Here is a 25,412-nt window from a genome sequence, read left to right on the forward strand (position 1 = left end):
AATATCTGTCAATCCATCTTGCTCTCTCTCTTTGTGTGTGTGTGTGTTTACATGTATATTGTTTTGTTATCACTGGTGTTTTATGTTATAATATGAATATACATATTCTTAAATAAAGACTGTTTAACATTTTTTTTACAAAGTGAGGTGTGAGCCCCAATCACAGAGATAAACATCCTGACATTTCTGTTTTAACATTTTTTTATTGATCTCATGCAATATTTTAATTTTGTGAAAATTTTGAATTTGCAACATCTTCCATAATCAAAATGACAAGAAACATAGGCTTAAGCTATTTGACTTAATTTGTAATGATTCCATGAAATACATGAGTATCACTTTCAAAGACAAAAAATGTGGAACTATTCTGAATACGTTAAGCATGATGGTAAGGGAAATGAAATTGCACAAAAGGCTGAGTAAATATACAGTATTTTCAAATAATGTGTAGAAACAGATTGATTGCATTATTCCAGCAACTGTTTTAATGAACGAGTCTGTCTTGATATTTAACATAAACATCATAGAAACCATGTCTGTTTTCTAACAGTCTGTGGTCAGAGAATGTGTATCATCAGAATGAAGCTAAGTGTTAATTTAGCAGTAGTCATATACTCTCAGCAAAAACATCATCTTTCTCTTTGAGTCTTTTTATTCCAATCTGTAAAGAAATGAAGCGAGGCGGAGATCTGTAATCACAGTCGTTTGTCTGTCTGCCTGACTAACTGTTTGTCAGCAGGGTTGCACAAATTCCAACAAGCCGCAACTCGTGAAACAGAGAAGTGGAGGACAGCCAAAATAAAAAACATATATAGATATTTTACTGGGTCTGATGATTGTTTTGCAACTTCAAAACAATGTCTGTGCAGTAAATGAGTTGCATTCATATCTATAATCTTGGTCTTGCTCTTTTCTGCACCAGTAGTATGTGACCCTATCAAGATATATTTCAATTTTTGTTTTACCATATTGATTAAAAATAATAAGATTTAAGATGTTAGCTTCAGCAATTCTGTTAACATGGTTTCCACTGTGAATATTAATGCGTATTAACAGATATTTGGTGTTTGAACCATTGAAATAGGCAGTTACAAGCATAAACCGGGCCGCAGCAGACAAGTGTGTCCACCTTCAGTCCTTGAGGGGCGGTGTCATGAAACTTCTAGACGTGTCTCTGAATCCAATGATCTTTCCCCAGTACACAGTCAAGTTCTCCCGTCCTACAAATGACCGACTCAGGTGTGCTGAAGCAGAGACATCTAAAAGTTGGAGATCACCTCAAGGACTGAAGTTTGATGCCTGTGTCTTTAAGATTGGGGACAAGCAGAAGTGAAATTCTGTCTCCAAAAGTCAGAATTAAGCCAGTATTCTTCAGAGATTCTGCTAACAGAAATTGTAGGCATTATATACTACAGCTTTTAGTGTTCTAGTTATCGTGTGTCGTACCTTCTGAACATGCACGGAACCTACAAGCAACCGATTTCAGCTACTTTCTTACTGATGCGCTTGCCCACAGTAAACTTTCTGTGGTGTGCGTGTGTGTGTGAGTGTGTGAGACACTCTTAGAGGAACTCCATTCAGAAAAGAGCAGCAAATATTTATGTTGTTAAAATCCCCTCAATACTTTAAGAATTCAGCACTAAATGTTTCACTCTGGATTTTGCTTTTTCTAAAGCAAAGAAAAAAGAAAAATAATTTTTTTAAAAAGCTATAAAATATATCTTTGTCTTGATCCTCTTGATCTTCCTCTGTAGCTTGATCTCCATGACGACTGTAACTTTCTGCCCTCGATGTGGCTAACTTAGCCATTAAATCCCTCATCAGTGAAGTGTTTTCAGTGATTGTCTTAATGCACGCTCTCTCTCCTGCCTACTGCTGACTGTTTCTGTTTCCATCTTTATTCTTTCCCATCTTCATGTATTCTGCTCTTCATTCCTATAATGTGTGAATGATTTTAGGGAGACATCACTGATGTAAAAAAATATATATTTTTTTTTATATTGCAACTGCAAATGTTTCATTTGTAAATGGTTATAGTGCAGCTCACCGTCTGATAGGAAACATAAAGAACAGTGATATTGATGCAGCTGTCATGTTGAAATGGTTCTTCTTCAAATTTAAATACCTAAAACATTCACATGTTGAGGCATTGCATCTTCAAATATGTAGATTTGCAATTGCATATCTACATCAACACACATTCAGGCAGATAGTCAGAGGGTCTGTGCATGATGCACAATCTATTCAAAATTGTTTATGTGCAGTTCACACTGAATAAATGCTTATCGCCCAAATAACAGATGCCCAAATTTGGCCTTACACATCAAACATCGAGTAAAGTGAAAATCTGCAACTTTGTTGTTTTTTGTCATCTGCATGTTGTTAGAAACTTCTCCAAGAGCACGATAAAAAAACAGAGGTGCTTGTATAAAGTGCAATTTATCTGTCACAAGTAACAAGTATTTAAATTGTAGTTTTTGTTGTTTAAGAAGATGTCTTGAATGACTTGAGCCTATTTGAAAACTAGTTTCAACTGAAACCATTAATCAGGTTAAATCAATTATTGAAATAATCGTCAACTGCAGTATACATAAAAATGCCATTTGTTTAAAAACCCACAGAGCAATAATTAAGCCAAAATTTTACAAAAAATATATATCGGTATATATAATTTGCAGTTAAGATGAAAAACCTTCTCTGTCTGTAAATATGTTCTACCCAGAGCTACTTTAGTGGGAGTTTTAGCTTCACCTGGTTCAGATACTATTAAGGATCTTTTGCTTACTAATTATCAAAAAATAAAAGTCAACAGATCAGCTCTGCACTGCATTGATATTAAGTCAATCAGAAAGGGCTGAGTCTCTCAGATGATGATGCTACAAGGGTTATTTTTGTTATACATGATCAAGTGTTCAATAAAGGAATTATGTGTCATTGTGTTTTAGACAAAATAAAAATCTGTTACAAAGTTACTGGTGCTGACGCTTACTAAGCTCAGTTGACAAACTCTAGAAGCCAATTACTATGAGGTAAGAGCCACATTTAAAACTCCAGAGTTTTTTTGGACTGGTCAAATAACAGTAAAACAATGCACTTCAACAGGAATGAAAAGTCAATTTCACATGAGAGTACCCCAACCTGATTGTCTATCTACAAAATGAGTTTATTTCAAAATCCATGGCAACAGAATTTTAGTATGTCATGTCCAGCTTCGAGCTGTGCTCACAGCTAATTATTTAGCCATAAATGCCACTTCTAACTAAGATCTTTAACACCGTCTGCCTTTTATTATCTCCAGGTGGTGTCAATAAATCTCAGTGTGGAAGCTGAGATTAACTCCAATTTCCCAGCTGCTGGTTTGGATGAGAAATCATTTGATTAGGATTGTGAGGCATTCATAAGCACCACTGTGTTCAAAGTACAACTGAGGCATCGGTTTTCAGAAACACAGGGATAAATAATGCATGTGTGGTCAAATCGTCCCCATACATAAAAACAGAATAAAAGACAAAAAGTGAATGAGATGCTTAATTATGTAACAACGTGTCCTTAACTTGGGTCTTGGCTTTTGGGAAACCAGTTACAACTGGCTCTAGCACCATCCATGATGAAGGACTGCAACCTCTTTTGTGGAAAAGCCTAATGTTTGCTACATTCCATTATTATTACAGGACAACTATGATGGAAAATTCACTTTTTATATGCTTTTGTACCATTTGTTTCTGTACTGCTTCTACAGTAGAAACAATCCAAGCACTAAAAAGAATCATTCAGCAATTTTCTGACAAGTGTCTGGAAAACGAGCCATCTCAAAATCGTCCTGACGTTGACATTACAATCGGCAGGAGGACAACAGTTAGCTCGAGGTGATGACTTGGCCTCCAAATTCTCCAATTGTAGATACAATATTGTATGTATGGTGTGTGCTGGAGAAACGGGTCCAATTCCTGGAGCTCCTCCACACCACCTCCAGAACTTTAAAAAAAATCTTCAAACATTTCATTGTCAGATACCGCTGCAAACGTACAGGGGTCTAGCAGAATCCATGTGTTGATGCATCAGGGCTGTTTTCAAACCAAAATGAAGACCAAGTCTGTGCTGTAGAAAACCTGTTTGGTGTGTAAACATAATGCCCTAAAGCATCATTCATGTCCAAGACCGTGAACCTCAGTCAGCCCTTGCATATGTTCAAACATTTATTTATGTTTTCCTTTATGTTTCCATTAATAGTGACTTGAAGAAGCCATCTCAGGTTGCCTTTTGCGCTACTAATATTCAAAACATTCCTACTTTCTCTAAAGATAGCACATGAATCATATTTTGCCTAATTTTTCATTTTGCCCAGCCTTTTTATTTTTTATGCCACTTAAAGCAAAAGTGAAAGCCCATTAGCATTCATTGGGAGAGAAAAATATGTTAATGGCATTTTAATGGTCCAAATGCAAACCTCCTCTGTCATCACTTACCCTGTCCTCTGTCTGTGTTTTCATCTGTCCTCTTGTTTTCTCTGTGCATAAGCTGTTCCTAAGCTGCAGACTGGGGGCAGTGAATGTGTAGCCTTCAGGCAGTAACAGCCCGAAAATGTGAGGACTTAAAAATCAGACTTATCAGATTACATCACATCTCCTCTGCTTTCCCACCCCAGAGTGTCAGTGAGCTAATACTGTTTGTGTGTATGAGCGCGTGTGTTTTAACAAGGCCTCCTCTGAAACACATAAATGTCCTCATATACAAACCAAATTATATACAGCTACTATTCCAACAAATAACTTTCTCATAACCATGTCTTTCTGCGTTTTTGCTACAAACCTCCCCCCATATCTGCTGATATTGACAAAGCATTTTGTTGTCAGTGCACACCTGAAACAGTCTGATTGTTTACCAACACTGGATTAAAATATGCATCTGTATGTATAATGTAAATATGCAAACATCTTGTCTTATTTACTGCTTGGTCTTTTTATTTTCGCCTACAAATGGAAAGAAAAAAAAAGAAAAAATATCAACTTGCGTCCTTTCTTCAATTGTGACATTGCAGTGATAATGATGGTAAATATTAGATAAGTAATATATGTACTGATGGATGTAACTGATGGACTAGTGATGTTTCCAGGATGTGTCCTGCTGGAGATGAGCACTGGCTCCCCTGCGACCTCTGGAAAAGCAGATATTGACAGCGGGTGGATGGATGGAAGCATGCATTTTAATCTGAAGTGTCAATCAAGCTAGACAGGATGTGCACTGACAGCTACATGCTGTCAGGAAATATTAGAGACAAAGTTGGGTGTGGTACACATCCAAATGAAGAATTGTAATTTTCCAGTCAGACCTACTAAACTCACCACTAACCCAACCCGAACCCATACAGCAGTTGTTCAGATCACGGAGAACACAGCGATAACAGAATAGTTTGTGTTAAAAATAATGTTTTCCGACATGTATCCCACACACAGTCCTGGACTTGCACATTATTTTTACACAGAAAGGCGTTTTGGTCTATAGCTTACTTATGTAAGTTTTGTATTATTGGTACATGGTTCCTTGTTACCTACATGTGCCAGGGCAGCATTGCTTCACAAAAAACAGAAAAACTGAAAATGGAATGATGAATGCTTGACGAACATTTATGAAATCAGCCTTGCACGTGGTATCAAAGTACACCAGTCCGTGCTGCATAGAAAGATAATCTTAATGAATTCAACACAATTTCTGAGTCATTATAATGCCGAGGTTAAGTAAACAATGCACGACGTCGCCAACTAAGCTTCATCTCTTTAACCCTGAAAAATTACTGCATTGCATGTGGGAAAATCCCAGCTGCATTAGATACAGTCAGTAAAATCATCAGTAGTTATTCAGTATGTACCCCAAAAAGATATTTCAGTTTGTTTTTTTTTCTGATTAAATGATGTGTAGTCGTTTCAGCAAAGCAAGAACAATTTGTTTCAGTAAAATGTTAAAGGTTCACAAGCTAAACCAGTACAAGGTACAAGATGCCTCTGTTCTCCACCGAGGACTTTGACAAACTTCTCCAGACAATCAAAGTGATAGAAATGAACATTCACTGAGTTGAAGTAAATGTAGAGGAAAACGCTGAAGATGGAAAGAAGACAACCTTAAAAAAACATGGAAGGGACTGACACACAGCACCACAGGAAACCTCCCAGAAAATAAACCCCTCCTTCAGATCTTGGAAGACATTTAACTGGTGAACCAGCCTGACCAGCAGAGAAACAGGGGAAAAGCAGCCAGACAAGTGACATCAAACTTAAATCTGAAAAAATTCACTGAACAAGTCCAGTGAATTAGAAAAAGTTGTGTTTCACTTTGACTCAAATAAAAAAAAGTGTTTTTTTTTTAAATGGCTGACAAAGAAGGGAGATTGGAAACCTAAAATAAAAAGCACCAGCAGAAGTCATTTATCTGGGAACGACTGCCTGTTCCAGTTTGATTGTTCTTGACTCAGTATGTATCTATCCATGCAAATGTGATCATTTCTCAGCTTGGGATAATCCTACAATCCAAACAAGAATGAATTCTTACAGAAACATCTCTCCAGTTTAGTCAAGCAAAGTTGTTTCGATGTGCTCCAACTTCATTGTTTCTTTACTTGAAGCTAGTAAGGTCTTTCTGTCTTCACAATGTCTTTTATGTGGCTTTATAAATTTGCCTACTTGAGTTTCTGCTTGCTGCTGCCAACTAACATCCAGATTATTACATGACATTACGTACAGTAAGAAATGAAAACAATTGAGGCAAATCTTACAGATACAAAGAGACAGAAGACAAACTGGAGCTCTCAAAAGTATACAGAACACTTTTAAGAGCCAAACCGGAACTGTCAAGTACCAGCTTATAGTAAAAATAATTACATCCTTATGTATAACTTCAAAACTATTTTCAACTCTGATATCAGCCATTAAGTTGCCAAAACAGTTTGCCCGTCAATGTACATCATTTAAATTGGGTGTCCAGCCAGTTCCAGGGTCACATGTTTATAAATCGATTCAACATGTAACCCAGTCCAAAATAAAAGTATTTTGTATTGAGTTAAGTTCATGGAAGGTGTAAAAATTTAAAATGTATTAAATACGTTTGCTTAAATATGTTAAAATTGTTATAAATAAGTGTTAACAAAAAGCTGTACTTACAGGTACTTGAAGTATTACGGTATTAAAATAATTTGGAAAAATGTAGTTAAAACTGTTTTATAGAAAAGTAATCTTCAACATATTTTATTTTGTTTGTAAGAGGAAGTTGTGTAGAGCAAAGTAACTTTACTGGTCTGTGGTTGGCTGAGGATCAGGAGGGATAGGAAAGTAGAGGGAAAAAAAATGAGAAAGTAACCGCGCTGAAACAACGTGGCGGATTTATCAAGAAACGAGTCTTTTTGCAGATATTTAGACTTTCAACTCGACCGTCTTTTAATAGATATCAACTCTACACTCGTTTGCAGCTACTGTGATAATTTCAGACTGGAATTCACTGTACAGTAGGTGAAAAGTCATATGTAATGCTCGCTAATGCATTAGCATTCATTAGCTCAGTGAATGGACTTGAATACTGTGAGCTAACTCGGCTAACAGAAGACTCAACTAATGTTACCGTCGTGGGAGCGTTCAAGAGTTAAGCCTAGTGCAGAGAGACGAGCTTACACTGAGTTTCTCTGACTGCTGGAGGACTGTGTCTACGTTGGACTTTCCTGCTGTTCCTGAATCCTGTGGACTGAGGGACTGGGGAAGGAGCTGAAGACATCTTGTCGACTGGCACCAAGGACAGGTGAAATTCCAAGAAGGTTCAAGATTTTCCTTGGAGTAAGGTATCGCAGTTCCACGCTTCAGCACATCAGGCCTGCAACGGGTTTTTTTGGGACTATATTTTAGTTAATCATTGCCGGCTTAGGTGGACATTGAAGTGTGGGCCCACATTTATTAATATAGGGTTTTTGAAACCAAAAGACTGAAATATTTGCATTTTGTGAATTTATTATTGTTTAATATATGTTCAAAAGTTCAAATCTCATACAAGAGTGTGTGTGTTTGTTTTTTTATAGGATAGTATGTGAAGTTTATTATTCTTAATCAGAGTTACATGACTGGGTGAGAAGAATAGAAAAGTACTGGTGTATTATTATTCTAAGGTTAGTGAATCTCAACATAGGTTTAAACACGAGAGCGTATTAAGAGTTATTATTCGTAAGTTACTGGGTTTAACGAACTCAGGGGCCCGTACCTACTTTAGAGCGGTATAACTGGGCTACAAACAAACATGTGAACAATGAGAGTCTCTGAAATGGTCAGTAAATTAGTGAATTTGAGCAGCCAGTCAGTCTCATCCAATATCAGTGTCTGACCTCATGAATATGCTGCTTGAGGAATAGTAAAACAAAAACAAAAAAACACTGTTTGGAAAGCCATCACAGAAAGTTTAAGGCCAGGATGATGTCACGCACAAAAACTCAGAGATTTTGATAGACACATGCTAACAACGAGAGAAGAGATCACAGGTGGGGACGGTTAGAAGTCGTTGGAATTCATGTTTTTAAACTAAGCTTGAACAACAATTTTCGGCATACAAAAGACAAACTGTGGCCTGTATTTGTCTCTCAATTATCAAAAATTAAACCCAATTATCACTTTCTCCTTTATAGGGACAGCTCTGAATATAGAGTTTGAGAAAACACTCTTCAACACTTTATTTTAGAATCCTTAGTAAAATTTGCCTTTGTCTAGTCGACAGTCAGATTGCTCTATTTTATTAAGTCTTATGTGCCATATCTATGTCGTCTGACTGTGAGGACAATACAAACTTACTTTTGGAGAGCATCTATCTTGTCAGCTTTGATTCCTCTGAGCAGCTCTTCAAGCAGGTCCAAGCTTTCAGGTGGAGGAGCAGTTGGACGTTTCGAAGAAGTGTGGATGAACCAGCCAACGAGGATACCAAGGACAAAAATTCCCACCCCGGCAAGGAAGTATCTATGGACAAAATCAGAGAAAGGTTTAAATTCTAACACAGCAAAAAGGAACAGGAAGTGGTTTCAGGTTAGCTGACATGATACGAACGATAAGACCAAGAGAAAATAAGACGAAACACTAATCAGCGTATAATGATAATACTTAGATGGATAGAGTTTCAAAGGGGATTGTAATGAATGCATTATGTGTCTGGAGTCAGGGTATTCATTTAGAAAAGTCATATCGCATGCAGAAAAGTGAGCATTGTACTTCTACTAATTGAGGTGATTTAGACTATCAGCTGACATCTGAATTGAAGAGAAATGATCTAAGAATTATTAATGCAATGTATTGTTGCACTGCTCCTGTTAAGTGTTATGCTGAATAGAGAATCCAGAATGTTCTTTTATCATTCAAAATGGAAACGTTTTGCTTCACAGTGAAGAAAAAAGCCTAAGATTCCCTTCATAAGACGTTGCAAATTTTCCAGCTTAATCAGATTTTGGCATGTTGCATGGAGGTTGAAGTGGATTCATCAGAGAGGTAGAGACATCGAATGGACAGTGAAGGTTTAATGAAAATAATGACGACAAACAAAACTTACAAACAGCCAGATGAACACAAAAAGCAGGAACCAGGAACAGGAGGAGCATAGAAGGAGGAACCAGTAAGGAGTGAACGAGAGAGGGGATTAAATACTGGGAGTGTGAATGCTGGAACAATAGACTAGACTAATTGACTAACACATAGCAGGTGTGAGGGGAGAGAAAGATAAAGAACATGGCATACAGGGCGAGGGAGAGTACAGCAGGAGAACTAAGAGTAAAAGAGAAAAACGAGATACAAGGAATAAACAAACATTATAAATATAATCACTGCAAACTAAAGTGAGACGGAAACAAGACGGATCTGACTAAAGCAAGAAACTAAGGAATACACAGCAAAAAACAAACCTCAAAACAATGCAAACAACCCAGGATCCTGACAAATTATTTATGTGTACTAAACAGATTGAAAATATTCCTTAAACATCAAAAATTATTTGCATGATTTTTGTATTAACCTGAAAAGCTGTGTTAGCATGGTATGAGATGATGTAGCATTTTACCGGTTGTGTTTTCCATAAATGCATCATAACACAGTAAAGCTGCTCTGTAACTACCTGAGTATGAAACAGTGAAGTCGCCTTTGACCTTTGTGGCCAGTCGTCCTGGTGAAGTGAGAGATGTAGTTGGGATCCTCTTGGAGTCTTTCAAAGCGTCCATGAGGTGAAACTGAGACGGAATTCTGGATGGGTTCCATGAACTCCGGGTCAGGACCAGGGTCTGAACAACCTAGAGGTCACAGTTCACAAAATGGTTTTGTTTTCTTTTTTACGTTAGCAATTCCAGTTCTAAATTAATGAAAAAGGAACAAAAACAAAAACAGCGAAACATAAAAGAACAATAAGTTAGATAATATGTTATTGAGGGACGATGGGTTATTACCAATCCGTTGGCTAAGTTCTGATTCAAACAGGGATCATTAAAAAAAAATGTGTACTGAAATATACAGTTCCTAGCTCAGAATAATGTTTGAAGGACTGAGGAACTGAAATCATGCTGAGTTTAATCAATCCTGACAAGTATTCAAGCGAAGACAAAGAATGAAAAAAATAATAAATTAAAATTAAATTAACATTTAGCTCAGACAACTAGATAATAGTCAATTAATCGTAGTAAAAAATAGATGTAGTAAATTTAATAGTTTTAAATTTCTTATAAATGGTCTTCCAACTGTTGCAGCTTTTGTCAGAGAGGAAAAAATGTTGTTTATGTGACTCATTATTGTTTGTTTTGAGATCCTGATACATATTTTCAGAAAATATTTTCCTCAGCCTAATCAAAAGCATGTGGGATCTGTGCTACAGCTCTGCACCAACTGCAACACAAAACTGAATCATATTTGCATCATAAAACATCATGAATCTTACTCATCAATGGGTGATGCATATTGCATGAGGTTCAGCCCAGCCTTATTACACATCTCAACAGCAAACAGTGGACCATAGAAAATAACTTGGGTTTGGTGAATTATGATGATTATTTCATTTTCCCAATAATTGTCTGACAATACACACTTTGTGAATTCTCAGTGCAGTGAAAGTTTTTTATAAATGATTCATGCACTCAGTTGTATTAATCTGACTTCACTTTGAACATTTATTGACTACATGTGAGCTGAAATATTCACAACAGCTTAGCCTGATTAGGCTAGACAAACCATAATTATAACAGAAAGATGGCAGTAATGTCTGACCTGATCTCTGGCAGTCGCCATGCTGCATCTGCGTGCGCTCGCTGCTTGGCCCTGCTTCCTGCAGCTCCTCCTTGTCCAGGTCCCAGTCGAGTTCCAGGGATCCAGAGCAGCGCAGAACCTCTCCATCCAGTGGCCCCGCCTGGGCATCACACACCTTCCTGTAGGCCATAAAGTCACCTGGAGCATAAAAACACAAAAACAGACGTTTATTGTAGCTTTTCTAGAAACACATGCTACTGTCACACTGTAGGCTTTGATGCTCAATTAAAATGTTTTGTTTAATTGGACTAATGCTGCGTGGTCATTTACATTTCCAATTATGTGTCATCTCCTGAATGAACTGCAAACAACCTAAGTGTCTCGCAGGGAGCAGTAACGTCACACGTAGCAAGCACGCTCAGTGGAAGTAAACGTGGATGCTAATGGTGGAACATATTTTGGGATTTTAAAGTTGTTGTTCAACCAGAGCTAGCATATTAACATCTTAACATTATAGTCTATCATGGCTGTTGTTTTTCCTTCTGCTTCCGTGTACAGAACAGTGAGGTTTGTTGAGATTCAATGATGTTCAGGTCACATGAAGATGACCTGGCCATGCAGACACAGGTCACATTCGAAGGGATCAGATATCACATATCCAAGTGGCCTCAGTCGCATTTGTAAAAATGGGATCTGTGTTGTTCAGACTGTCATGTAAACATCAGGTACCAGAGTCTCATTAAATAAAAAAATTGGAATTGGGTCACTTCAGGCTGCAGTATGAATGTAGCCATAGACAATACCTCAAAGTTGGAGCAACAGAAAGGTGTAATTAAGAAAGATATTTTAAGAGAACATTGCAGCTTGTCCATTCTTCAGCTGTAGGACAGAATTATGGTGAGGATTTCTTCTGAGTTAACTCTGGTCTGAAAACGATTAACATTTTAGAATTTTCATTGGTCCAATTCACCATTGAACTGCTGCAAAACAACACTGCACAACATGGCAGCTCTTGTCAAGGCTGTTCATAGACCAGTTACCAAAACTATATTCTTATTTATCTTCAAATGGAGATCCAGCTGAGTGCCATCTCATTCTTAACCCATATGCTGTAATGTGAAGTCAGCCCAGTCCTTTAGCTACAACAGCTTCAACAAAGGGGCCACGCCCACCTACTTAGAAACACACAAATAAAAACTACATTATTTTTCCTGCACCATCCTTTTCACTTAACACAATGTATTCAAGCAAGTTCCATTCTCCTGACAACCATCAAACTCTCCTCTGTTGGAGTGTTAGACAGAAGTCTGGTGCATCTGTCCAGAGAACTCGTCTCCACTGCTCTGTAACCCAGTGGTGGTGTGGAGTGCAGCACTGCATTCGAAGCTCTGCATTGCTCTCCATGATGCAAGGCTTGCATGCAGCTGTTCGGCCATGAAGTTTCCTACACACTGTATTGACTATGCAGAAAGTTGACAACCTGAATGTGTTGGGCAACTCAGCATCTCCTGACACTTCTTGGGGTTTTCCATGGCCTTGTTGCCGTCATCGCTCTTTTTTCCCTTCATGAAAGGAAACTATATTTGCCAATGTATTACTGAAAATATGTTGTACTGTTATATTTTCCCAATGAATTTTCTAGTCATGTCAGGCATGGGACAGGAAATCAGACACTTCCTTTAGTTTTTTACTCAGTCACAAGTGAAGAGGTGCATCTGTTGTCGTCAGCTTTCAGTTTGTGCCAACGACATCACCGTCTGTAAGTTTTCATTCTATATTCTTGAGTAGATTTTATTTAATATCTTATTTGTTAAGAATGTGTGAAGTAAATGTGGAATTTGACAGCTGCATAGCGCTTATGGATTCATGTTGATTTATTTTAGACATGAAATTATAATTTTCTTAGTTTCACATTTTTCTAAGGATAATAAATTAAACGCAGCTGTTTTTTTACTTATATGTTACAGCCTCCACAAAATAAAGTGGAGGCAAAGACTATATCCTGACTCAAGCATTCATTTAACAGGAGTTAGACTTACTGCTAAATTGTGTTTAGAGCAGAGTACCTTTATTACAATATGTTGGAAAATACAAATACTAAATCTCATATATGAGAATATATTGCTCATTGTATGGAATGATATTTTCTGATATATATCATGATGGTCCACTTTGTCTTAACACCACCAACAGTTGACTGTAGGGTATTTGGTTGATATAAAACATGGTGGCATCCTATTATGGTACCATGTTGGAATTCACTCTTACTCCAAATCTGTTTGATCGTATACATCTGTGGACATGGAGGTCATTGGAAAGATTAAATTCAATTATTTAGATGGTGAAACAAATATTTTTGGGAATATAAAGTAAATGTGGATCCTGAAAATGAACTAAAATTGTGACAATCTATACTATAAAAGTTTACTTACATGTAATAATGCAGCTAAGAGAAGTTGTGTTTGGCTAAAGGATGTAGATAAATACTTAGTACTAGAGGTGTGCCGATCGATCGGCCACCGATCATAATCAGCCGATTTCCGTGAAAAAGTGTATGATCGGTGATCGCCGATCACGGTCGCTTGTTGCCAATCACACGAACCGATCACCTGCATCTCATTTCTCAGCCTGCCTGTGCAGCTGGTCTCCTCTTTCCTTCACACTGCGCAAACGTGCAGCAACAAATCCTAAGCGATGTGGAACTATAACGCACTGAGTGAATGGGAAAGTTTGCGTGTTGCGGCAGAAAATTGAAGCAAGTGGGGTGAACATGAGACAGATAATCTTTGGAAAAAATAATCGACCTCCTCCCTGTTCTGCATAATTACTCCGCTCAGTCAGAAACAGCCAATCGGAACTAGCAGTAATCAGCTAGCCGCCATGCTATCAGGAAGTTTTCATTCAGTAACTGAGGATTGTTTATTGTAATGGAACCTGTATTTGCCTTTGAATGTTAAGATTTATACTGGAATTTTTTGGCAATGTTGAGAGGTTTTATTTTGACTCTTTGCATTATTTAGCCTTCAGAGCCTTCATATGTTTTCAGTCTGTTAAAGATAGTATTACTGATAGCAGTACAATTTGCACAATGCCTGTTTTGTTTTTTTCTTGGAAAAAGTTATTAAAAACAAGTTTTTGTCTAAATTAAGGTGAATTTATGGTTCCTTTTTCCACATAATGTAACCGGTAGTGCTTATGATTAAAAAAAGAATAATTATGTGATCGGTATCGGTGATCGGCCCTCATGGGTGGTCGGAATCGGAATCGGCAGGAAAAAACCTGATCGGCACATCTCTACTTAGTACAGTGCCAGACATTAAGGAAAGTCCTGTTTGTGTTTTGACTCCAGCTACTGGGTCATTAAGGTTTTTGTGGAAGCTTTCCATGACTGACATGTACAAAGACAATTTGTGGCTCTGCCAGGCCAGAGCTGCAGAAAACCTTCTAGCAAATGTGTTACTATGTCTTTAAGCTTAATTGTGCTTTTTACGTCATCCGCCGTAAAGCAGACTATAAAAGGGCAATTATATTCACTAAACATAAAACAAAGTGGCGTAAAGAAAACCTGCTTCTGGTATTTAAACTTAAAGAGAATGGCTTTGTGATTTTCACTCCAGCGCCGATAGATCGACACCAACGTTCTTGTTATGAACATTTCTTTGTACTTAAGTGAGGCTTTGTTGAATTAATACAAACACATAACTGCACAGCAACTGCGATTGATACCAATTTCAGCTTAGGTTTGAAGTGGCTGCCTCAGATGTGCAACTGCTAAATAACTCCCAAATCTGGGAGAAAGAACTGAAGAAGCAATGGTAAAATCCTGTAGAGAAGAGTGGACAGAGTAAGGTAAGGAGAAAAACACACATCATGAGAGACAAAGACAAAGCAAACAGATGAAAACAGGAAGGCAGAAGAGACAGGGCAGAGAGTTTATAGATGAATGAGAGAGGGTAAAACGCAGAGAGAGGAGGTCTGGGAGTTCCCTGGCATCAATCTTCAATGCTCCACCACACTTTCATTACTTCTAGCTCAATGCAGATGAAGGCTCCTCTCACTAAAATGGAACAAAAGTTCAGTGCGGCACTGACCTCCTGTTACAAGCCCCACACAGTGCAGATAGCATCACCTTACTCCTCTCACAGCCTGGGAGAACAAAACCTGTTAAAACGTTTTTACCATTATTGTCTGCACATGTACTTTGGCTTTGCAAGAGTTCACCGTTTTCCAATTCTCACATCTACATAAAAAGAACAACTTAAATAAACTTTATAGATACTTTTCTTCATTTTATTTAAAACTGAAGGGTTATTTTTAACCCTTCTGTATACCACTGTAAAAGTCGTATATAGTGCCACTGTGTCCAACTGATTTGAAAGAACATGCATTTTCTGATTTTGATCTCCAATGGCAGAGAGCTCATATTTAGTGTATCTTATAACGCCATGACATCACGCATAATGACAGAAATAAGAAAATTAATAAAGATTAATAATAAGTTGGTTATGTTGCTTGTGCGTCAGATTCACCAGTGTTGCAGGAAAGTGTGAGTACAAAGGTTGTTCCTGCAAACGCATCAATAGATGAAATCTTTGAGTAAAATTGCTTGGTCCCTTTCTTCCAGTGTTAAAAAGCCATGTACCATTCTGTCTGTTCAAAGTGATTGTTTCATCTCTTTGTTTTTTGTATGAAAAAACCCCAAAGTGATTATGTTGAAAATTTAAATGCGCTGAAATTGATGTAATTAATTAATAGAAATAAACACATCAAAGCCCTGGTCCTAATTAATAATACATAAATAATAATAAGAAGAATGTAAATAAATAAGTGCGTTTGTAATAACTGCATTTATGTCTAACCCTAAACAAACCTTAATACACACCACACCTCTAAACCTAACCCTGAAAAACAGAGTCCCCCACTTTAGGGCCAGGCTTTGGGCCCCAAAAGGCCTTTAGGCTTTCAGAAGATCAGTAAATGTTCCAGAGAATGTCCTAAATAGGTAACAAAAACATTAGAGGATAAATGTGGCGTTTTTGATCAGTTACCTCTCATTTTATCTCTGTTAGCTTCAAACAGATTGACAAGGTGGTGTGAAGCCTTTCTACTTACCTCCTATACATAAAGTGCTATCACACCAACATGCTGATTATACAGTCAAACACATTTTCCCTGATCAAGGCAGACAGACAAAGCATGAAAGTGAGGGAATATTTTTCCCAACCATTTCATTTGACACAACCTCCTCAGCTGCTTTAGTTATGGAATATGAAGCGTGCTGTCAATCACGGCTCTCCAACACCGAGGCACCAGCAGGGGCAACGGAGCACCAAATATTATTCAAATTTCCTCATAAATTAAACATGAAAACAACCTAAAAAAGCCACTTACTCTATAGATTTTCACATTATGAAGAAAATCTTAACAGATTAAATAGTAACCCCGACTGCCTGATGGGTTTCACAGCAGAACTGTAAGATAATATGAGCAATAGTAAAAAAATAATAATAATAAAAAAATAAAAAGCCACATGGGCTAATCTGGGTAGCACACTGTAATATAATGGCATGACAAAGGGTATCCATGGAGACCCTTTACATTTTGTGCTTGCTAGTTACAGTCTAGTGCTAGTGGGAAGCCAGGCATGCTTTTCTTGAGTAAATAATTGTGTAAGTGCAAATGTATTCTCTGAAGAACATTTTGATGTCTTTATTTTTTTATTTATGATTAAATTCTCACCAACCTGTGGAAAAACAAGTAGACTGGATGAACCGTCTGTTCCTGCTCCTGCTTTGATTCCTGATACATTCTCCACTCTGGACGTTCAAGTGTGTCCATCAAAAACTGTATTACTCAGAAGTCAACAGTTTATGTTACCCATTAGAGCCTAAGGTCATACCTACTTACTTATCAACAAATGTGACATAAAATGCATACATGCTAAATCATTTATAGACAAAAAAAATTAATAGGCTAACTACCTGATTTCAACAGTTCAATCAACTAACTCAACGGGAAAGTTAGGAGGGTTTTCTGTGTGAGAGCTGACATAGTTAATTAAAGGGGCAGAGTTATGTGTTTTCCAGCCACATATTAATTTTACAGCACATTTGTTATAAAAAAAGTACTGTATATATCAAACATGACTTAAAATAAACTTGATTGCATAATTCAACACATTGAAATTGGGCCTCTGTTTCATTAACAAACTCTTGCTCTTTCTTACACTCCTCTCAGACAAACGCAATCCAAAAAGGCCAATTTTATATATTTTTTTTTTTTTTCAAAACATTTGATAAAAAGAAATGAAGCGATTCTCTAAAAGACATTTAAAATACTGCAACTGGTACTCTTTTGCGTCGCCAAAGCATCAACTGCCACAGTCTATGTCAGATGTGTTAAAAACACTGTTATGTTTTGGTAGACTGTAAAAATTCAGACAAGGTATTTTAATTCAAGTATCTTGCTGGGAAGTGGACACACTTTATGCTATAGTTATTAATTATTCCAAAAAAGGGGGAAAAATGTGTTTAGAATCTGTTTTACCAGACATTAAATACATTGAAAGGGCTGCAAAACGATGCATTCTGTAACCACAGCATCAACATCTGCATGTTGTCATGTAGCTTTGAGAGTCTGTTACAGGCTGCAGGGCCATCAGAGTAAAAACCTTTATTTTTATAGTCCTCATGAATTAAAGATGGCTTTCCCTAGGGTGTTGAAGGAAAGCAGGAGCTTTTTCTCCTCCGCATGAAATCTCCTGAATACCACAGGCCATGTCTCAGGATGTTAGACATGGAAAACAATAACAGGCAAACACTCTTATCTAGCTGTTGTTTTATTTTCTATTCCTCCCTCTCAATACCAGTTTTCTTTGTCACCCTCCACCCCTGTCTGTTCCTGCCCCTGCTCCCATTCTTGCTACATTCACTCTGGAGGTTCAAGCCAGTCCATTAAAAACTGCATTACCCAGAAGTCAACAGGTTATATACCCCATTACAGCTGAAGGTCAGGCTTTGTTGTTCTGTTATGTGAGGATTTTGGAAAACAGAGTGCATAGGGTGAAATAATGACCAAGTTTCCCTGAAAACATTAAATTATACTCAGATTCTCTAACACATATAAAAGCACTTTTAAACTTTTTATTCAGTACAAATAATGGATATTATTATTTGTTACGCCGTTAGTAGCATTGTCGCCCTGCAGCAAAAAGCCCTGAGGTTTGAATCCTGCTCTGGGGATTTTCTGCATATTATCTTTGAGTAAGTGTTGGTTCTCTCCAGGTACTCCAGCTTCCTCCCACACTCCTAAATATTTAGACAAATACTACAATAATTTTATTCAAATGCAACACCTACCCGTCAATTATTCAACTCAATAAAAATAATTCTTAATTGGCGCTTTCGTCTACAAATCAGGTTTTATGTAAAGCTGATGCAACAGTTTAAAGGCTTCATCAATCGAATCAAAAGTGTGTGACATTAGGAATGCTCCAATCAGGTTTTTTGCTTCCTATTCCAATACCGATCACTCATGAGGGCCGATCACTACCGATCACCAAGATTGGCTGTTAATTTTTCACGTTAGGTATAAATGTGATATGGGAAAAAAAAATAAAAATATTTGGCACTAAATTCTCCTAACTTAGACATAAACGTGAAAAATACTTGTAGGCATAATGCAGCAGCTACTCAGTCAAAAGAACAACTGAAAAACCTACAATCAGTAAAATAGTATTTAACAGTAAGGCTCTCTGTACCCTTAATTATACATAAGTCAAATAAATCTCACAACACTGCCTATATCAAATAATGTCGAGAAAAAAACTAAACATTCATTCAAAGTAAAATGCATTTTGCATCAAAATAAACAATCCTTAGTTACTGAATCAAAACTTCTTGAGCGCATGACCAACTGATTTATGTTGGTTCTGAGTGGCTGTTTCTGACTGAGCAGAGAAATTCTGCAGAACACATGGAGGAGGCAGAAGAGATTGATTATTTTTCCCAGAGATTATCCGTCTTTGGACAGCGAAAGTTTTAATACTTTCGCTGTCCAAACAAGATATGTAAAATCTTGTTTTTGTTTGTCTAAGTTACATGCTGCAGCTTTAAGCAGACATTCAGTGTGAGAGTTCACTGTGGGTGGAGGTTGAACGGCTCTCCGTATGTCAAATATTACTACGAGTTCCGCAGCGCGGCGGTTCAACAGAACCAGCGTCTTACACCACTAGCTTGTTGACTTAAATAATTTGTTGGGTTATTTGTTTAGCTTTCTGACCGTGATGCTAATCCAGGTGAGTGTTGGTAGTTGTGCGCTGCTTTACCTGCTGTCTGGCCGCTATAGATGTATCTTTTTCCTGAGCTTTGATGTAGCCAAACTCCATAAAATGTTTGTTTTTTCAATGCCATATTAGTTTCACTGTGTTGATGCATTTTGATGTGCTTCACCCACAAGGTATTTCTCCATCGCAACACGCAAATGTCCCAATTCACCCTGAGCATGTAAGTTCCACACCACTTTGCTTTGGATTTGTTTTGGCGCGCTTGCGCAGTGTGAAGGAAAGAGGAGATAAGCCGCACATGCAGGCTGCGAAGTCAGATGCAAGTGATCGGTTTTGGTGATCGGCAACAAGAGACAGTGATCTGCCATCACCGATCATAATTGGCCGATTATGATCGATCGGCACACCTCTACTTGAAATGGAACATATAAACTTTTTTGTAACATTTCATTTAATTACAGAAATACGGTGAAGTACAAAGAGTTGTTTATGGAAATCATTGCCTTGCAAAAACATGAGGAAGGATCCAGAAAAGTAGCCAAGACCCTGAAAATTCCTATAGTTACAGCTGGAGGCGTGAGAGTTACAATTTTAAACTACCGTCTCTACAGAACTGATGCTAATCAGTACCACGTAGATGTAGCAGCAATAAGGTGAGAATTACTTAACATTAACAGAGACTGACTGACTGCATGCTGTTTGCATGAAGCAACAATTAACATTGTAATTTCTACTTCAACAGAATTTGTCACGCAATAACATTTGCACTGATTTCTGCTGGATAAATGCACAGACAGTGAAGGATGCACACCCTCTTCCACATCAGGCAGATTGCCTTGCTGCTCTGGGAGCGAATGCACTGTTCAGCACTATGGACGTCACGTCTGGGTTCTACAATATTCCTCTGCAAGAAGAGCACAAAAGGTTCACTGCCTTTGCCTCACCCGTTGGTCTTCAGTAGTATAGCAGACTTCCTCAAGGACTTTGTAACAGCCCCGATAGCTTCATGCGCATGATAATGATGATTTTTGGAGATCAGAATTTCATGACCCTGCTCTTTTATCTTGATGACTTGCTGGTTTTCGCACCTAGTGAAGAAAAGGCCATTAAGAGGCTCGAGATGGTTTTTGAAATGTTTGCGTAAACACAACCTTAAACTGGCCCCCAAGAAGTGTCACCTTCTGCACCACTCAGTCCACTTTTTGGGCCATATCATTGATAGCAATAGTGTGTTAAAAGACCCTGCCAAAGTAGGAGCTATAACTAAGATGTCTAAGTCAAATTTGATGTCTCCTGATGGTCAAGCATTGGCCTAAGAGAATCAAGTTCTTCCTGGGTCTGGTCATGTGGTACCAACACTTTATTCCAAACTGTTCTTCTGTGGCAAAGCCTCTGTCTGGACTAACATCTGAAACAAAGGACAACAGCTCATAGAAAGGGAGAGGGTGTAAACATTGACATACCTACAAAAAGCTCACAGCTGCAGATTGGACCCTTGAATGTGATGAAGCTTTACAAAACCTCAAAGATACACTGCTCAATAATGCCATACTGGCTCACCCTGATTTCTTCAAGCCATTCATCCTTTCCACTGATGCATCATCTGACGGCATAGGTTCAGTACTATCCCAAGTTACTCAAGGTGATGAACAGGCTCGTCCTATAGCATTTGCCAGTAAGACAAGGCTCAGAGTAAATACCCTGCTTACAGACTGGAGTTTTTGGTCCTGAGATGGGTAATCTGTGAGAAGTTCAGTCATGAGCTTAAAGGTCATGTTTTCACTGCTTGGACAGACAGTAACCCACTGTCCCATATACTCATATGGTATATGCTTCATAAACCGAAGCTAGATGCATGTGAGCAACACTGGGGTCGCAAAGTTAGCTGCTTTTGAGCTTGACATCAAATATGTACCTAACCCAAAAAAATGATGTTACATTTGCCCTTAGTCGAGAGCCTTTTGCTGGGAGAAGGATAAGTCAGCGCCTAATCAGTGAGCCATATAGATATCTGCTAAAAGAATCAGAGTTTATCTGGAGGAGATATTCAAGATGTTTTCAGGTGGCCAAACATTCATCAAGCTACCCAGAAACCTTCACAAAGACAACAGTACCTGATGTAACAAGCCCTTCAGTGTGCACCTCTGCTGCAGACAGAGAATGCCTGAATTATCATAATAATTGGAATACAACCACAAGAATCAGTGTTGGTGAACCACATCCAGATCCTGTGATGTCCACTCGTCAAGATGTATTGCCATCATTCTCCAAGCAAGACCTTGTAGACAGGCAGCGAGAAGATGCTGACCTGGCAAGAGTAATATTCTATGTTGAGTGACATAGTAGACCATCAAGAAGGGAGAGGCCTAAAGAAACTGAGTCCTTTGAGGCTTATGAGGTAGTGGGACAAATTGGTGATAGAGGACGGTATTCTGTGCTGTGTGTCTAAGGATCTAATCACCAGGAAGAAGTGAAAACAATACATCATCCCTTCAGAGAAGATGCTGTAAGTGGGTGCCATGATGATGCAGGACACCAGGGTAAGGACAGAACATTCTCTCTTGTGAAACAGCGGTTCTACTGGAGTTTTATGGAGAAGGATGTAAGGGATCACAGTAAGCAGTGTGCCAGGTGTGTTACAGCCAAAACACCAGAACCAGATGGCCGTGCACCACTCGAGAGCATCAAAACTACAGCACCAGTGGAATTAGTATGCATAGACTTTTGGACAGCAGAAGATTCCAAGAACCACACCATTGATGTTCTTGTAGTGACTGACCATTTCACCAAGCTGGCACATGCCTTCTACTGTCCTGACTAGACAGCCAAACAAGTAGCAAGGAAACTGTGGGATAACTTATTTTGCTACTATGGATTCACTGAAAGAATGCATTCAGATCAAGGTGCCAATTTTGAGAGCGAGTTGATGGCAGCCCTTCTTCAAATCTCCATTGTAAACAAGTCCCACACCACAGCCTATCATCCAATGAGAAATGGATCTGCTGAGCGCTTCAACCGTACACTGGACAATATGAATAGAACTCTTCCACCAAAAGCAAAACATGTTTGGCCTCAGATGCTACTTTGACATTCATGTACAATAGCACCACCCATGAGACTACTGGATTTCCACCCTTTAATCTAATGTACAGCCGAGTTCCTCGCCTCCCTGTTGATGTCCTATTCAAATCTGTTCTGAGAGACGACAGTGAAGTTTCATTCCCATAGTTCAATGAGCTGAGAAATGATCTTCATGAAGCCATGATCGTAGCAGAGAAACAAGCAAAAGTGGCAAGCTAACATATAGAACAAGAGGGTCAAAGGAGTGGAGATTGAAATTGATAACAGTTCTCCTGACAAACAGGGCAGAGAGAATACGCCGAAAGCTGGCAGACAGATGGGGAGAAGTGCTCTATACTGTGGTCAGAAGCAATCCTCAGACCCACACCTTTGAAGTCCGCCATCCCATCTCAGGTGAGTCAAAAGTGGTCCACCGTAATTTGTTGCTATGTGTAAACTTCCTGCCAGTCCTGCCTGATGCTGGTGAAAGTGCCTCTCACAACTCATCTTTTGCTTCAGTTGGAAATGAAGCTGTGGATTTTTCCGGTGAGCAACAAATACAACCTGTCTTTCCTAATCCCTCTTGTGCTTCAGTTGAGAATGAGGATGTGAATCTTTCTAGTCCGCAGTTCACACTTGACTGTGCAGTAGACAATGCTGTTTGGACTCAGCACTGGGTCTCCCAGATTCCTCTGATGGATTTACAACATCTGCCCAAAGTTCTACTCACATCTGCCATCAGTCCCTTCTGCTTCCAATCCTTTTATCTGACAACAGCATCCCGTATAGCCAACGGAAAATCCACATCAACTCACACTCACTGGAGTAAACAGCTCCATCTTCCCATCCCTCCAACCCTAAACACCTCTCCTGTTTGATCTCCCACTCAGCCTCCTGCTTAATCCTCACTTGTCCCAAAGCTTCCACCAAATGAAATGCAAATAGCCCGGCATAACCTGGGGCGTCATTTATCTAAATTAGTGTGCGGGGTGTTGATTCTCATGAGGCACCCATATGCTAGGGCAGTTAGCGTCATTAGATTCATTAGACCTTGTCAGACCATTAATTAAACATCAAGCCTATCAGTTAGACCAGGCTGAAAGAGCCCATCCACTCCACACTTTGGTGGAATTGCGGGAAGAATAATGACTAGTTATACATTTATACATTTTATAAATTTAGTTATACATTTTATCTAGTTATACATTTAAAAATGTATAACTAGATAAAAACTGAAAAGTCTTTCATGACACAAAGTGATGATTGTTAAATGTAAAACATGATCTCATAAAATGATTAAAGTAATCATTTAACACTGTGGTTATTTAACTACTCTCTTATGACTAGTCTGCACTAATAAGCCACAACATTATGAGCACTAACTGTTACAGTATGCAACTAATTTTCTCATGATGCTATGTTCTGAAGAGTAAACTTGCACTTACACATTTTTTTAAAACTTGCATGTTTTTTAATTGGTTGACACCTGCTAAAGACTGTTTTTCTTTTCCAACCAAAGCAGCAACCACGACTAGAAACATCATTTGTTTTTGTTTTTTTTTTTTGTTTTTTTGACCAGATGATTAAAATTCTGATTTTGGCATAAAAAAGACCAAACTCAGACTGTAGAGGTTGAATTTTATTTCATCGTTCATGATTTACAATGAAACAGTAAAAGTAATTCACAGACTGACTGTGATGTTTTCTTTTCGATTTAGAGGGTGAAATATAAAGGGACTGGCTCAGGTGTACTTCACTACTCAGAGGTCTACATACTGGAGTCAGACTCAAAGTGGAAACAGTGTTCACATCAAACTCTTGTTCATAAGGTTAAGTGTCACCACAAACAGTCATGAGGACGAGCAGCAGCTACACTGCCACTTTGTGGCGCTCTAAGAGGTGCGATGGCTGGCCTGGAGGGAGAAGGCATCCAACTAGCTCAACAAACTCATTAATATCCATTTGGATTGTGGGAAATGAAGGAATTTGTCATGAGAAATGTAGGCAATCAGTACATTTGACTACAAAATCCCAACTGTTCGAGCAGTGTGCATAGAGTCTGTGAGGTTCACAGAGAACACACAGTACGCCAGAACATGTGGGAGCTTTTAGTGTGGCCAGCTTGTTTTCTCTGTTTTTTGTTTTGTTTTTTTTTTACCCTGAAGTCAGTCTCTCAGACAGGTCTTAAAATTTCTTCAGACTGACAAAAGTCCAGTGGCAACCTCAGGGTGTGTGTGTGCGCTTGTGTGTTGCTGGAGTTTGAAGGATGAAGCATGAACCAAAGTGTATTTTGACATCTTACCAGAGTGGGGACTGATACTTGGTGTTGGGGCGATTCAGAGACTCTGCTACAACGTTAGCCACAAGAATAAAACTACAAGACAGACACAGAACTGAATCCTACAAGATGATTGGATTTTGTTGGTTTTTGTTTGGCTACTGTTCCCACAATTTCAGTCTTAAATTCTGGGTTTTAAAACTAAACTAGATGAGGTATCATGCATCCACAAACATTAGAACTTTTTCAGTAGAGTATACTCACATGGCGAAAAGCCTGCCCCCACAGCTGGCTGTAATATCTGAGGGCCTACTCTAAAAGAAGCTGTCTTGCTTGGTCTGGCAGAATAACATATTGACTTCCTGGCAGTATTTAGGCCAGTGGGCTGGCAGGTATCTAACTGTGAGAGGAAAAAATGTTCTAAGAAAGCAGCATTATACTCAGGGCCCAGGATCAACTGATAATAATATTAGTCAACACTGTTCTGAGAGAGGAAGCTCATGGGTAACATGGAAAATATCGTTTTCTGAATTAGCCTGCTGTTAAAATCTTTTGACAA

The 25,412-nt window shown here is 38.4% G+C and overlaps 1 protein-coding gene across 2 annotated transcripts in view; it reads right to left on the reverse strand.

The window, feature by feature from the left end:
• naaladl2 (N-acetylated alpha-linked acidic dipeptidase like 2) overlaps positions 1-25,412 on the reverse strand; it is a 416,483-nt gene that overhangs the window by 234,154 nt on the left and 156,917 nt on the right. For both annotated transcript variants that reach the window (XM_017304561.2, XM_008407820.3), the window contains 3 exons: positions 11,253-11,429; positions 10,117-10,288; positions 8,814-8,975 (listed from right to left, as the gene is read on the reverse strand). In XM_017304561.2, the coding sequence (XP_017160050.1) occupies positions 8,814-8,975; positions 10,117-10,288; positions 11,253-11,429 (511 nt within the window). The remainder of the gene's footprint in view (positions 1-8,813; positions 8,976-10,116; positions 10,289-11,252; positions 11,430-25,412) is intronic.

This window comes from Poecilia reticulata, chromosome 4, assembly GCF_904066995.2.
Source record: "Poecilia reticulata chromosome 4, P_reticulata-male-v2, whole genome shotgun sequence".
In the NCBI taxonomy this organism is placed as follows: Eukaryota; Metazoa; Chordata; class Actinopteri; order Cyprinodontiformes; family Poeciliidae; genus Poecilia; species Poecilia reticulata.